At 36.4% G+C, this 15,682-nt stretch overlaps 1 protein-coding gene across 3 annotated transcripts; it reads left to right on the top strand.

The window, feature by feature from the left end:
- Positions 1 to 1,963: 1,963 nt before the first annotated feature.
- klhl21 (kelch-like family member 21) lies at positions 1,964 to 15,468 on the top strand. 3 transcript variants are annotated; one of them, XM_056449081.1, is made up of 6 exons: positions 1,964 to 2,108; positions 2,185 to 2,233; positions 8,086 to 9,175; positions 11,376 to 11,781; positions 11,874 to 11,946; positions 14,316 to 15,468. In XM_056449081.1, exons 3-6 carry the CDS (start codon positions 8,149 to 8,151, stop codon positions 14,649 to 14,651), a joined length of 1,842 nt encoding a protein of 613 aa, XP_056305056.1. In that variant the 5' UTR covers positions 1,964 to 2,108; positions 2,185 to 2,233; positions 8,086 to 8,148; the 3' UTR covers positions 14,652 to 15,468. The 3 variants fall into 3 exon arrangements, with proteins under 3 accessions (XP_056305056.1, XP_056305057.1, XP_056305055.1); XM_056449082.1 differs by lacking the exon at positions 2,185 to 2,233; XM_056449080.1 differs by lacking the exons at positions 1,964 to 2,108; positions 2,185 to 2,233 and adding an exon at positions 7,882 to 7,991.
- The last annotated feature ends 214 nt before the right edge of the window (positions 15,469 to 15,682 follow it).

Genomic DNA, 15,682 nt, shown 5'->3' with positions numbered 1-15,682 from the left:
CACAATAAAATGGTTTAATTAACTAATTGTGGGGCATCTCGTCACACATGATGCATGGAGACCTATCAGATGGACATAAGAATTATTTTAAGGTATTATTACCATTGAAGTTTTGAATGTAAAAATCTTATGAATTTTGGTTTTCATGCTTTAATTTGTTTATTAGCAGTGTGATTTAATTAAACTGCCCTTACAGAAAAAAATAAACCACATGGGTGTCACCAGTGCTTTATTTGTACATGAATAATTCCCAGAACAAAGCGAGGAAATAATAGTACCTTGACTGACGTCCACCATCGAACATGACATCATTAAATGGTGATAGCGCAAAAAACATCATCACATTTCCAAACAGTCTTTAATTATTTTGTGCCATATAACAATATAGGTCAGTCATCGTTAATAAAAACATGTAGCTAGCTACAAGCCTAAATCGCATGAACAATCACTATTCAGTTCACTTCACTATTATGTGCCAAGTGAAAATAATATTCACTTAGTCTAATGTTCAAGAGCCCACAGTTACCTCTTCCATCATGTTTTCTGACTGACGCTGACTCGAGTTCACTTTGCTTCTGTCTCCTGCTACCCTGATCCTGACGCAGTTCCCTCAAGATCTCTTTTGATCAGGCTCTTTATCATATTTACTCGTGGTTTTAAAAAATGAAAATTTGCGTGACTGCCTCTTTGCATTTAAAAAAATAGATAAATATATATTGCTTAGGTTGGCCACTGTGCCATTATTTATTTTTGCTGCTCCAACCAATGAGATTGATTATAAACACAAGAAAGATGATTGAATAAAAATATTGTAGAGTGCCAATAGTTAAACGTGATCTGTGCGCACACACACAATCCAAACAGCCTTCGTTTTTACTCATTCACATACACATTCTCTATTACTCTCTCTTACACACACACACACACACACACACACATAGATATTCACCATGCACACGTTAATGCCAGATCCATTAAAATAAATACCAGAACGCAAAACACAAATATCTGACATTTTCTGGAAGAGGATCCGGCAAGATCTGACTCAAATTAAGCACTGGGTGTCTCGTGAAATACAAATATTCACATGAATGTGTTCCAAAACCCAATTTCCTGAGTATTTAATATGTGATTTACTTATGACTTTACCATATGAAGCTTATGTGATGCACTTGTGGTTTTTCTGTAAACACAGTACTTAGCGTACCTGTTTATTGTGTTTCTGTTAATTTCTTTACATACAGGCTGACTGTGCTATAAATTACACATGCAAAATATAAGTAGGACTTATCCTGTTATCTTCATATATCTTAAGTGGCACTAATCCCAAAGATAGATTTGTCCGGTATTATTAAGTGGAAAACCCAAAGATTATTTAACATTTTAAACAAGTCATGGTTTTTTTTTTTTTTTGCAGCATAAAAATATATATATATTTTTTTTTTTTGAAAATGCAAAGCATCAAAATAGTGCAGCTATTTTTACAAAAAGCATAAAACAACTAACATTTTGTGAAAACTGGTTAATAAAAGTGAACAACCTAGGCCTCTTACAGTTTTGGAGTAGGTTATAGGAGTTAAATAAAAACATGTAATCTACATGATAAATATATTTGTTTTTGAAACTGAAAATAGGGAGAATGAAACCATTGTCAAAGACAAACATGAGTAACTGCACTTTTAAATCAAACCCTTATTTAAAATCCTCCTTACAATCTGGTCTTTACTGTTTGGCGCGGTTTTGTTTTCATTGCTTTCGCCATGATATTTTAAAATAAATTCGAAGGTTTTACTGAGCCTCCATAAACATACCCGTGTTATGTAGAAAGTGAAGAGAAAATCTCATCTTAATGGTGAAGTATTTGACGACAAGCTTCCATTAAGCGGCGTCAGTTCAACAGTTTGGACAGTCCAACTTGAGATCACGTCACCATGTAACTGGTGCACAAGTGTCCAATGAGGGTCTCTTATGATGCGGAGTCATGGCGCTGACATGAGCGAGGACAAAACCGATATGCTAGCAAACTTAAACCATACATACACAAATTAATCTAATCTACCAAACTATCCGAGGATAATACTAGCAGAAACCGTTAACGACTGGAATCGGTAAGAACAAAAGCGTACGAAACAGCCTGTGTATGAAGGTAAAATGTGACGCTTCTCGTGTTGTTTTTCTCAACAGGCAGGCAGACAGACAACAGACGGTTATTGTGTCGGGAAAGTGATTCCACGTATGTTTATGTTTATGAATATTGACGCTGCATTTTGCTCGAAAGTCTTATAAATAATGATTACTTGCTGGTTTGGAAATTATATTAGAAACGGTTTCGTTGTTACGTGATGCCTCGTTAGTATGTTGGCAGTAACGTTAGGTGAAGATGAGCAATGCATGACATTATCGGTCAAATCTTAAAATAGACTGTATTTTGAAGGTCTTTTTGACTATAACAAAACAGGTGTGACAAAGGGGTGAAAATAGCTTTAACCCCAGCGTACAAAGACTAACTTTTATAGGCATTGATGGGCTATATTAACGTTATCAGTGAAATATGCAATAACATTTTAAAATATTACACTTTTATTTCAAATTTAAATGACTGTTTTCTTTGTGAATGTATTTTTAAATTGTAATTTACTCCTGTAATTGAAATCTGAAATGTCAACATCAATAATGCTTTAATGTAACATGATCCTTCAGAAATCATCCATTGATAAATACACATTTTATTATTTATATTAATATAATTGTGCTGCATCATATTTTAATGCAAGCATATTAGTACAACAAATATTGTTACAAAATATTTTGTCAGCAGTGGCACAATAAATTGATCAAAAGGTACGTTAAAATGATTTGTTACAAAATATTTAATTTCAAATTAAAGCTGTAGATTTTGAACTTTCTTCATTCATCCAGGGTGTCCACGAGGTCTTAAACTCATTAAAATATTGTGTTGTAGGTTTTAAACAGGTCTTTTTTTTCTATGTCCAGGTAAAGCTACCCTATTAGGCCAACACCCAATCACCAATAATCCATCTCAAAACATTTTTTCATATTTAAGTTGTTATTATATAGTTCCTTTATTAATCCGGGATTGCCACAACGGAATGAACCGTCAACTTATCCAGCATACGATTTACGCAGTGGATGCCTTTCAAGCTGCAACCCATCTCTGGGAGACATCCATACACTCATTCACACTCATACACTATGCATATTTTAGCCTACCCAATTCACCTGTACCGCATGTCTTTGGACTGTGGGGGAAACCGGAGCACCCCGAGGAAACCCACATGAACGCAGGGAGAACATGCAAACTCCACACAGAAATGCTAACTGACCCAGCCGAGGCTCGAACCAGCGCCCTTTTTGCTGTGAGCCGACAGCACTACCTACTGTGCCACTGCGTCCCCATTTATTTATTATCTGTTTATTAATTAAGTTCCCCGAATCAGGGAAAGAAAAGTAAAGCAACACATCCCTTTACATGCATTGCATTAATACAAAAACTTTACATGCATTGCATTAATACAAAAAATGTTTAAAAAAGTAACCGGGCCATTAGAAAAAATCCTTAATGTTTAGCCCTGTTTAACTCTAAAATTTAATTCATAATGGTCTTAAAAGGGTTTAAAAAGTCTTAAATTTCACTTGAAGAAACCTGCAGAAACCGTTCATCAAGGTATCATGAAAAACATCTACAAAAATATGTGTATATATATATATATATATATATATATACACACACACACACACATTTATAATAAATATATAAATATATATTTATATACTATTATAGACCATTTTGAGGGCTTTATTTTATTTATTTTATTTCCATATTCCGAGAATCCTGAAAGGTCTACATTGATTAATAATGTTAGGATATGATTCAATTGCCACTTGTTACAGTTATTAAAATAGTTTGACAAGTAGAAATAGTCATGGGCCAGTGACATTACTACATTGAAATGGTCTATAAATTTAAATGATATCAGAGGTTTTATTTGTGGTGAGAAGAGACTTTTTTTTTCTCTAAAAGTATTTGTGTTTTTAAGTTTGACTGGTAGTATATACAAACACACTTTTGTAAGTTGTTCTTTAATTAATAAACAAACAAAAAAATCTGTTTATTTTCATGCTATACTATATAGTTTTTAAAAGATTTAAAAACGTTTGTAAATATTGCTGCCGCTCATAGTATTGTTTCATTTAACAAATAGCACTAATTGCCTCTAAAAGAACAAATCCTATCTTTATTACACAGGCTACTGGTGGGTTTCTGCATAAATGTAATGTATTGAGGACTGGTTTAACTAGCTATATAGAGTGAAGCAGAGTTTGATCGTGAATGTCCCAGGGCCCAGTGTTGCTCAGCTCCTGTATTTGTCTTGATGGAATGCAGAGCCGAGGCAGCTGTGTTATGATGGGCATTTCTCAGCCAGGTGCGACATTAGACAGAAGACCACTGATGGGATTAGAGACATACACTCAGGGTGTACAATGGCAGTAAATGGAAATGAGGCCCTGAGGGGTTCATAAAGGGATTTGCTGTTGTTCAACGAGATGCATAAATATCATCGACTGGTTGCCAGAACTAAAGGGTAAAATAAATAAAAAATAAAATGGAGGTCAATTTATCTACATACAAATATTGAAATTTTTTGTCTAATAGACATTTTTAAAGCGATTGTTCACCCCAAAAAGGTCCTGTTAATTTATTCACCCACAGGTCATCCAAGATAAAACTTTTTCTTCTTCAGTAGAGCATTAAAGAAGAATTTTATATATTCATATAATGGCAATGAATAGTGATATGTTTTTTTATACACATACAAGCACGTGCAAAACAATAACCATGGCTCCTGATGACACACTGAGGTCGAAATGATTGGTCTGTGTAAGAAATTGAACATTAATATTTTTAGCTTTAATCCAAAGCCTGGGCAAACAGATCTGTGCACATATGTGAATGTAGTTCTGTCAATATAATGTCGAAAGCACAAGGGTGGTACTTTGCTCTTCAGTGTTTGGACTCTCAGTAGTGATTTTTAAACCACACTGAACTGAGCTAAACTGAACTTAAACACTGAAAACTGAACTACACTGTTCCAATTTACTATGACCTTTTATGTGAAGCTGCTTTGACACAATCTACATTGTAAAAGCGCTATACGAATAAAGGTGAATTGAATTGAATAACTTGGACGGGAGGTCAGGTGATGAAGTTTGTTGATATGGGTTGATATAGATATTGTTGATTGCATCACCAGCTCTTGTGCATTTGTCAAAAGCGACCAGTCTACAATCTTCTTTAATATTCTGCCGAAGAAAGTCACCAACATCTTTGATGAATTGAGGGTGGGTAAATTAACAGGAAATTAAATTTTTTTGGGTGAACTATCCCTTTAAGAAATCTCTGTTTTCATAATAAATGTTTTGTACTGTTGATATGGCAGCTCATGCTTATTATAGATCATGACATCTCATTGACATGACAAGACAAATCAGGAAACATCTAGTGCCGGTCACTGTCACTCATCATGCTATTTTCAGGCCGAATGGTAAACATAGTACTAGTAAGCAGTTTGGTATGCGAGTTGCTTAATACCTGACATGTATGAAAGGAACGGGATGGTTGCATCATAACCATTACCTGCTGAAAACCAGAGCTCAGCTATACAGAACTGCCAGAGCATTTTTGAATTACAGAATCATTATTTGTCATTGTCATGAATCAGATAGATTGATTGAGTTTAAATGTTGTATCCTATTAATAAGTTTGGAGTCTATACCATTTTTTCTTGATCTTATGATCAAGTCTGCATATATTTGAACAAAAATATAGTAAGAACAGTAGTACTGTTTAATATTACTACAGCTGGAAAAAAGGGTCTGTTCTATATATTATAAAAACTAAAGCGTATATTCTTGTGATGGCAAAGCTGAATTTTCAGAATCCTTCAGAATCCCCTTTTCAGTCTTTAGTGTCACATGAACTTTCATGAAAATCATTGGGATATGTTGAAACCATAATGCATTTTTTTTCAGGATTCAAGAAAAAGATTCAGGAAATATAGAATAGAAATAGAAAGCTATTTTTAAATAAAGTATTTAAAATCTCCTTTGATCCATTTAATGCATATTTACTGAATATTTTCTTACATTTTTAGGCCCTTAATTTAGTTTTAGCCCCTGAATGTCACCCCACAGTATAATTTGTCATTATCGGTTTTTAAACAAACAAAAAAACATTAAATGTATTGGAAAATGTTCTGTGGGAGGGTGAAAATTCCTGAAATACATTTATGTATGAAAAATACACATTTTTAAACATTTTTAATTATGATAAACATTTAATAATATTACTATAGATTTAAAAATGCATTCTTTTCCCCAAGATAATTTATTTGAATAAGATACAAATGCACAACAGTGACACTGCAGTGCATTATGGAGAATATCATATATATATTATTGATATCTAATACTTTCCAAAAATACTTAACCTCTCAGGAACCCAGATCACGCACAAGTGAATTCATTATTCCTCAGCCCTGCACCACATAAAGTAGGTCTCTCAGTGAAATCTGTAGAGCTCTGCTTTTCCAGAGCAGGTCTGTTTCACTGCAGTTTGTTGACCCTTTGGGGCCCTCTCTCTCTCTTTCTCATCCTTTTTGATGAGCCAGCCTTCATAAAACTTCTCTGAGCTGCCTGCTGCTTAGGTAAATCATTGCATGGAATGTCACAAGGATTTTCAGTTTAAGCTATGGTTGTTTTGTGCCTTTAAAAGAGTCATGAGTGTTTGCCACCTGGTTTTGTTACCTGATCCTTGAGTTTGAAATGCCATTATATTTTAAACTCACACTGACATTGAAAAAAGCCTTTCTTAAGCTTCGTGCATCGTGGCTTATGTTGAGAATGTAAACATGAGAAACAGTGCAAGGAGATATCTATCTATCTATCTATCTATCTATCTATATATATATATATATATATATATATATATATATATATATATATATATATATATATATATATATATATATATATATATATATATATATATATATATATATTATATATATATATTATATATATATTATATATATATATATATTATATATATATATATATATATATATATATATATATATATATATATTATATATATATATATATATATATATATATATATATATATATATATATATATTTTATATATATATATATATATATATATTATATATATATATATATATATATATATATATATATATATATATATATATATATATATATATATATATATATATATATATATATATATATATATATATATATATATATATAATGTAATGTAATGTAATAAATTCTTCACTCTATATGAGCTGGATATTTAGTTAATAGTTTAATATTTAGTTAATTTTAGTAGTAACTAATACTAGTTAATGAACAATAAAAACATTGCCAGCCAGTCAGAATGCATTTGCCTTTAACCAGCTCAAGCTTTAGAAGACTTTGGAAACACAACACAACATATTAAGTTGTAAGAACTCCTGCTATTATCTTTTTTTGCCATTCACATTTCTTGTGTGGAAAAGAGCAGTTCTGACATTCTGTCTTTTTCATTTCAGCAGAACCCAGGGTATTACAGGGTTGGAATGAATGAGGTTGAGTAATAATGACACAGTTTTATTTTTAGTTAAACTAACACTTATAGCCTTGTTGCTGTATGAGGAGTTACTCATAGTGGAGAATAGAGAAGTTTCTGTAATGTTCAGTAAGGGAAGCTAAACAGTGTGCAGCAAGCCCCCCTCCCAGCCTGTGAAAGTGGACACTCCTGGTGTATTTATAGACTAGACACGACAAGCACTCTTTCTTAAGAGACCAACGGTTGCTCACATTCGTCATAACCACATGCTATTTGGTTCTAGAAGCTACTCACTCCTGTGCCTTTCACAAATTTAAATGTTTTATAAGATTTACAGGTAGGCTAAAACTTCAGTTTGGGTTTTTTCGTTTTGTTTTTCATTTTTTTAAAGAAACTTACAATCTATTTAAATTAATTTTCTCTGTTTAAAGATGACTCCAGCATTCTGACCAGACGGACATCAAGAGAATCAAGGAAAGCAATAAGGGATTACTATGGAGAAGCCAGTGTTACAAACACAGCCTTCTATGCTGCCCTTCTTCGACACAGCCCACGCCGTCAACTTACTCCGTGGGATCCATGAGCTCCGCGCAGAGCGCAAGTTCTTCGACGTCACTCTGTGTGCTGAAGGCAAGGAGTTCCATTGCCATCGGACTGTGCTAGCAGCTGCCAGCATGTACTTCCGTGCCATGTTCGCTGGGACTCTGCGAGAGAGCGTCATGGACCGTGTGGTGCTCCATGAAGTATCGGCGGAACTTTTGGGCCTCCTGGTGGACTTTTGCTATACTGGTCGTGTGACCGTCACGCATGACAATGTGGATCTCTTGCTCAAGACAGCAGATCTGTTCCAGTTCCCTTCCGTCAAAGAAGCCTGCTGTGCATTTCTGGAGCAGAGACTTGATGTTTCCAACTGCTTGGAGATCCAGGAGTTTGCAGAGGCTTACGCCTGTCGCGAGCTAGCAGCTAGCGCTCGCCGTTTTGTGTTGAAGAACATTGTGGAGCTGGCAAAGAGCATGGACTTTGAACGGTTGTCATGGAAGCGCCTGCTGGAGTTTGTGTCTGATGATGGACTATGTGTGGATAAGGAAGAAACGGCTTACCAGATTGCCGTGCGCTGGGTCAAAGCTGACTTGCAACAACGGTTGCATTACTGGCCTGAGTTGTTACATCAGGTACGACTACCATTTGTTCGCCGTTTCTACCTTCTGGCTCATGTGGAGAGCGATCCACTGGTCTACTTGTCACCAGCCTGTTTGCGGTTAGTCAGTGAGGCACGCAGTTTTCAGTCATATGAATATGACCGCCATGACCGTCCTGGTCATCGAATGCGCCCGCGTCCATCCACCGGCCTGGCTGAAATTCTGGTGGTAGTGGGAGGATGTGATCAAGACTGTGATGAACTTGTTACTGTGGACTGTTACAACCCACAGACAGGACAGTGGAGATACTTGGCTGAATTCCCAGACCACCTTGGAGGTGGCTACAGCATAGCCGCCCTGGGAAATGACATTTATGTGACAGGTTTGTATAACGACTGTGTTTCCTGTTTTAGACAAACGTACACTCAACAAGCAGCTTCTCCTTGTGGTTTAATTACTTCATGCTAAGGTAATAGAAGAAAGCACAAATCCCCAAGCAGGCAAAGTGTCCAAACTGTTTACAACATGGCGGCCAAAGTATAAATAAACCCCTGTATATTTGGCCATGCAAAACCGTGGTCATAGGACATAATGTTCTGCCAGATCAGCAGTGGTCAGCGTGATTTCAGGTGACGCATCGGTTACCTTGGGGAATAATGCTTTATTTGGGAAAACATCAGTCATTTCAGATCAGATTCAACTTAATGATACTGGTTCTTAATATTGTAGTTTTGTTAAGGATTAATATAAATATTTGGTAAAAATTCTGTTCTTTTAAAAGTTACATCTAAAATCTTATCCAAACAAGTTACAGTGGTCCCTCCCGGTTATTTGCAGGAGTTACATTCCAAAAATAGCCCGCAATAGGCAAAGTAGTTTGCTTTATTTTTTACTATTATTATAGATCAGGAATGTCCAAACTCGATCCTGGGAGGCTGGTGTCCTCCATATTTTAGTTCAAACCCCAATTAAACACACCTGAAGCAGCTAATCAAACTCTTTCTTAGTATTATAAAACTTCCAGGCAAGTGTTGAAGGAAGTTGGAGCTAAACTATGCAGGACACCATTGTTAAAGATGTTTAAAAGCTGTAAAACTTTTCTCAGACAGGCATTAACATTTTTTACACTTTCTCTCATTTAAACACTCGAGTTACTTCTACCTTCCTTTAGCATGTCCAGAAGTCCAACTTTTTGTGTGATGGTTAGCATCTTCCTCTGCCTTTTGGGTGCTACCGTGGGTGCCAATGATGGTGCAGAATGTTTCGGCAACATCATGGGGTTTGTTGGGGAGAAAACTTGCAAAACATAGAGTAAATAACTTCAGAGTCACACTGCTAGCAATCAAAGATTTATGTCAATTTGACAAACTGAATGCATTCTTTACTGTGCAGAAGACACACCACGGAAGAGATTGATTGACAATGATCTACAGCCAATCAGGATGCAAAACACAATGTGCTAATCAGGACGCAGAACACAAAGCACTGTAAAAAAGCATGTCAAATTGCACTAAATAATCAGCGAGACCGTGAAAGGTGATCCGCGTTATGGTGAAGGACCACTGTACTTTGTCAGCTCACAATGCTCTTCTTGAGATGAACAATGGGCTATATGCACAGCTAGTGTTTTTCAGCCAATGATGGACTTCCAGTTAAAGCTTTATGTGACTATTTTAAATTTCATAAGGTTCCTTCTACAGCATCGATGTTGTAATGTAATTCAATCAGTTAAATAGACTTAAGCATCCACAAAGCGTAAAAAAAGACGAAAGACCATTTAAACGTAGGCGCCATCATTAGCGGTAGGCTAGCGCAGATATTCCTTTGAAAATACTGGGGTAAAATTAATTTCCATATTTTAAAGACGTGGCATGTCTTCTTGTTTGGTCTGATGCCCACTTTATATCGTATCTCAGCTAGACAGCGAAGATCGCTGTTTTCTAAAGAAATCAGATCTTAAACGCAGCAATTTTGTATGGGATGACAATTAACCGGAAGCCCTGGGGCTGGCTAACTGAAATTAAAAGTCTGTGTGCATATACCCCATTAATCAATGCAAGTTAATCCACAGAAAATTAAAACATTCCACTAGGTGGCAATATGTACAATTGCTATATACTGTGCAGTAGTTGAAGAAGAGTGCAGAAAAGCAGTGCAAAACACTAAAGTGGACAGTAATCGTAAGAGCAGCTTGTTCAAAGCTTCCCATTTAATGATTTATCTTCATAAGAACTGTCCTGTTAACAACATATTGAATAGAGCATAAACACAGAATTTCACTGTGCAATGCCTCCACACTTATCAGCCATAGTGTATACTTTGAGAGCAATGCTCTATATGAGAAGTGCAGAAAGTGCAGTATATAGTTTTTTTTTTTAATGCAACTCAATAACTACCCTGCCTAAAACCCAAAAACATTCATCCCAAATTGTTTCATCACTATGTAAAGCAGTAACCTTAGCAGAAGAACACAGTCTGAGTCTGTTAGCGTAGGCAGGTTTGATAAATGATAGGAAAGAATGTCTATTCTTATTTGGTATTGCATATCTGTTTAGCTTTCAAACCTACTTTATTTGTGACAGGTGGCTCAGATGGATCACGTCTCTATGATTGTGTTTGGCGGTACAACTCCAGTGTGAATGAGTGGACAGAGGTCTCTCCTATGCTGAAAGCCAGAGAGTACCACAGCTCCTGCGTCCTGAAGGGTCAGCTCTATGTGGTCGGGTCTGACAGCACAGAACGTTATGATCATACCATTGACTGCTGGGAGGCTCTTCCGCCCATGCCTCATCCCATGGATAACTGTTCTACTACAGCATGTAGGGGACGGCTGTACGCCATTGGATCTTTAACAGGAGAGGACACGATGGCAATTCAGTGCTACGATGCTGAAAGCAACCGCTGGTCACTTCTCAACAGTGGCGAGCTGCCTCCATGGTCATTTGCCCCTAAATCCGTGACCCTTAATGGCTTGATCTACTTTGTAAGGTGATTATTTACTTATTATTTATACTATTTTCTGCACAATTTTAAAATGTCATGAAAGAAGGATGTTTCTCATGATTACTCTTGTGTTTCAGAGATGATTCGGCAGAAGTTGACGTCTACAACCCGCAGAAAAACGAATGGGACAAGATTAGTCCTATGACACAAGTATGTACATTTTTATGTTGTTTCACTCTAAAGTGTGTAATGTCTTTTGTTATTTTTTTGTGATTGAATCATCTATAGAATGTACAATGACATATTAATAGGAGTCCTATTAAGCGTTTACTTATTCAGTTTCATTTAAAGCTAATTTTTACTTCAGAGACAAGTGCAGCCTTAGGTCCGGCAAAGCTTTCAAACAGTAGCATACCCTTCGCCACCCTTATGCACACCTTTTAATAAAAGAAACAACACATCATTATGATGCAGAGTGCAAGATCTGTGATTGGTAGCTCAGATGATTGTTGGCAGGGCTGAGAGTGGAGATACAGGGACACTGGAGCGTTTTAAAGCCACGATTCATCAGCAGATTTGTATGTCAGCTTATAGACAATCCAGCTGATCGACGTGACTGCAGTGTCCCTGTATCTGTGGTTACACTCAGTAAACAGCAGTGAGTACCGGTGACCTTCACGGCCAATCACAGTTATTTTTGTTGAGTATGTGAACACTGGCAAATCAGCGCTGTTTAAGAACGCGCTTCAGGTAAAGTCTAGATCGGATAGGCGACCAGCCAGAAGTGCGATATGCACATTAATATAGTAGCATTTTTTATGACACTGTATAACAATAATTAATATTTTTACAGTACTGTGACGGTTGGGTTTAGGGTTGGGGTCGGGGTAGGCGTTAAAAAATACAGTTTATTGGGTAATTTAATAGATAACATAAATAATACTCGGTACAACAACTGTTTTTACGTTACTGTGATGGTTGGGTTTAGGGTTTGAGTGGGGTTAGACGTTAATAAAATACAATAAATGGGAAATTTAATAAATAATAGACATAATTCTCATTAACTTCCAGCCGCAAACGTATCCGATCTAGCAACAACCCGTGCTTTACAGTGCTCAAATGTTCATGGGAAATGGACGTTTTTTAAATTTCAGTACTAATTGGTATCGTATTCCAGTATTGAAACAACCCTACTTCAGCGGTGGACCTCCAGATGGATACATTTGTTTTGTGTATATTTTGAGTAAAGTAGTTGAACATTTACCGGTTCCCTAGAAACCCAACTGCCTGCTAACATTTCAAAAATGTGTTATTGCAAAAAAAGACAGACAGTAAACATAAGTGCAAATGCTTACAACAGCTTTGGCTACCCACAGTGGATACGTTGTGGGGTACAATGATCACTCAACTCATTAGTATTAATTGGCCTTTACTGTGTAAAGTTGTAAGTAAAACGGCATCAAGTCCACTCCCAAAGGCAGATAAAATCACAGGCATAACCACAATATTAACTTTAGATCTGTGTACTTTGGAGATAATCTTGTGTGTATTTGACAGTTAATGCAAAAGAGAACTGAATTTAACACGTCCGCCTGCTTTCAGTCGCGTATACACACTCAGAACTGCAAATAGGGTATCTGGAGTTTAGATTAACATGGCTAGCATGCAGATGTTGTGTTTGTTTGTTGTCAGAATAACTGAGGCAAATGATGAATAGCAGGTGCTGAAAAAGCAGATAATTTGCATATATAGAGACACACACAAAAACTCCAAAAATCAGACACTTACACCATGGTACAATAAATAATCGGTGAGTTATTTCGAAACTTAAACAAATTTGTGGGACAACAGAGAGTTTATTATTCATTTTTCTTATGAGAGACCTTATTCTTTATTGTGAAAGTGTGCTTGTTTTTCCAATTGTTTTAGTACTTCTGAATCAGTTGCCTATGGGAGAAATGACTGAGTAATAAAGGCAGAAAATAGTCAAACTCTTTGCTCTACAAACAAGTGCGTTTATGACTAAACACAAAAAGTAGAATAATGTAATAAGAAAATATAAGTTTTAACATCTTAAATTACATTTTTTTTACATCTAAAAAAATCAAGAAAGGAAGTCTCTAACCCAGGGGTCACCAATCTCGGTCCTGGAGAGCTGGTGTCCCTGCAGGATTTAGCTCCAACTTGCCTCAACACACCTGCCTGGATGTTTCGAGTACACCTAGTAAGACCTTGATTAGCTTGTTCAGGTGTGTTTGATTAGGGTTGGAGCTAAAATCTGCAGGACACCGGCCCTCCAGGAACAAGTTTGGTGACCACTGCTCTAACCAAAAAAGATAACAATGGCTGTGCCCGCTAGTACGTGAAGAATAAGATCAATAACATCTTGTGAAAAAGCAAAATATGGCCTCTAAGTGCTTCCACAATACAAAATATTTAAAAAGTGAATTATATAGTGCAGTAGCCTTGAAGTTAATGAGTCAACATAGAATGAACACTCAAACTCCTGTCCAATTTAAAGTTATAATAGTTTTTATTATTTAAGAGGGAAATAAAAATCATACATTCACACTCCACAGGTTCATGTTGGTGGAAGTGTGTCAGCTCTGGGTGGTCGACTCTATGTGTCCGGTGGTTACGATAACACCTTTGAGCTGTCTGATGTGGTTGAGGTCTACGACCCCTCCTCCCGCTCATGGAGCCCGGCTGGCCGGCTCCCCCAGCCCACCTTCTGGCATGGAAGTGTGAGCATATTCCGGCAGTTCATGCCTCTTGTTCAGAGCACATTTGAACCCATCGACATACCTGAGGCCAACGCCATCCACCTCCACAGACACCACCGCAACCAGGCGCTTCACAACCACAACAACAACGTCAATCAGAACCACAACCAAGAAGTCAATCAAGTGCACTGAGAACTTTTCAGAACAACGAGACTGAAGGTCATTCAATGTGACGTTGCACTTTATCACATTCACCTCAACTGGGCAGCAAAGTGAGCTGGTAAATGGACAATCAGTGTTTGCATTATTTTTCCCAGTAACCCAGAGTTACTACAGCTTTAATTGTTGCATGTATTTCTAATGCTGGCTGCGTTTATTGTGAACAGGCACTAAAAATAGTGCTTATCATATCATGTCTGGCAGACTTCAAGCAATCCATACATGGAAATTGCATTAAGCTCATTTTTAAAACTTAATCATTTAGTAACTTAAAGGGGTATGTTCACACAATATGAACAAATTTCACTTCATTTAAGATGTAGGTGACCTTCAGATTTTCAAGTAAAGATTTTTAGCTGAAACCATGGCCGTACGTTGAGGTCTTATGAAGCAAAACAACAGGAATCTGAATGTTATTTGCAACATTAATACCTTTAATGCACAGTAAAAATGCCAGTTCATCGTTTTGCTTCATAAGACCTCACTCTATCATCAAGAGCAACTTGTATTAATTTTGTTTTGCCTGTGTTATGATTATATGACTCTCAAAGAACGAATCAAAAAGGACCACAGTTTTCAGCTAACAATCTTCCTTAATGTTCCACTAAAGGGAAATGTCACCTACATTTAGATATCCTGAAGGTTAATATAATATAAAAGTAAAATAATACAATATTAGGGTTTTACTATAATAGTAAAACCCCAAGCATTCCAAAAGGTGAAACTTTGGATCATTTAGATTTAGGCATGAGCCGGTATAAGATTTTGATGGTATGAGAACCTTGGATAGAATTATCATGGTATTGTGATTACTGCTCCAAAATGAGTGACAAGGTAAAAAGCCCCCCCCCACCCCTTTAACATTATATATTTTATTTTAAGAAACATTTAAAATATTTTTGACCAGTAGCTTTTGATGTAGAAGTTCCTTTTCTGCTGGAGATACTGTTGTCCTAAAAACTAAACACAATAGTTGTGAAAAACACACCTTAGGAACGGTATGA

Source organism: Danio aesculapii, chromosome 23 (genome assembly GCF_903798145.1).
Source record: "Danio aesculapii chromosome 23, fDanAes4.1, whole genome shotgun sequence".
Lineage (NCBI taxonomy): Eukaryota > Metazoa > Chordata > Actinopteri > Cypriniformes > Danionidae > Danio > Danio aesculapii.
Note: the sequence above shows the minus strand (reverse complement) of the source record. Positions and strands in the feature narration are given on the sequence as shown.

Coding starts and splice junctions, on each gene's coding strand:
- klhl21 (XM_056449082.1), top strand. CDS start 8,149: ATGGAGAAGCCAGTGTTACAAACACAGCCTTCTATGCTGCCCTTCTTC. Junction 9,176..11,375: donor AAATGACATTTATGTGACAG/GTTTGTATAACG, acceptor TATTTGTGACAG/GTGGCTCAGATGGATCACGT. Junction 11,782..11,873: donor GGCTTGATCTACTTTGTAAG/GTGATTATTTAC, acceptor CTTGTGTTTCAG/AGATGATTCGGCAGAAGTTG.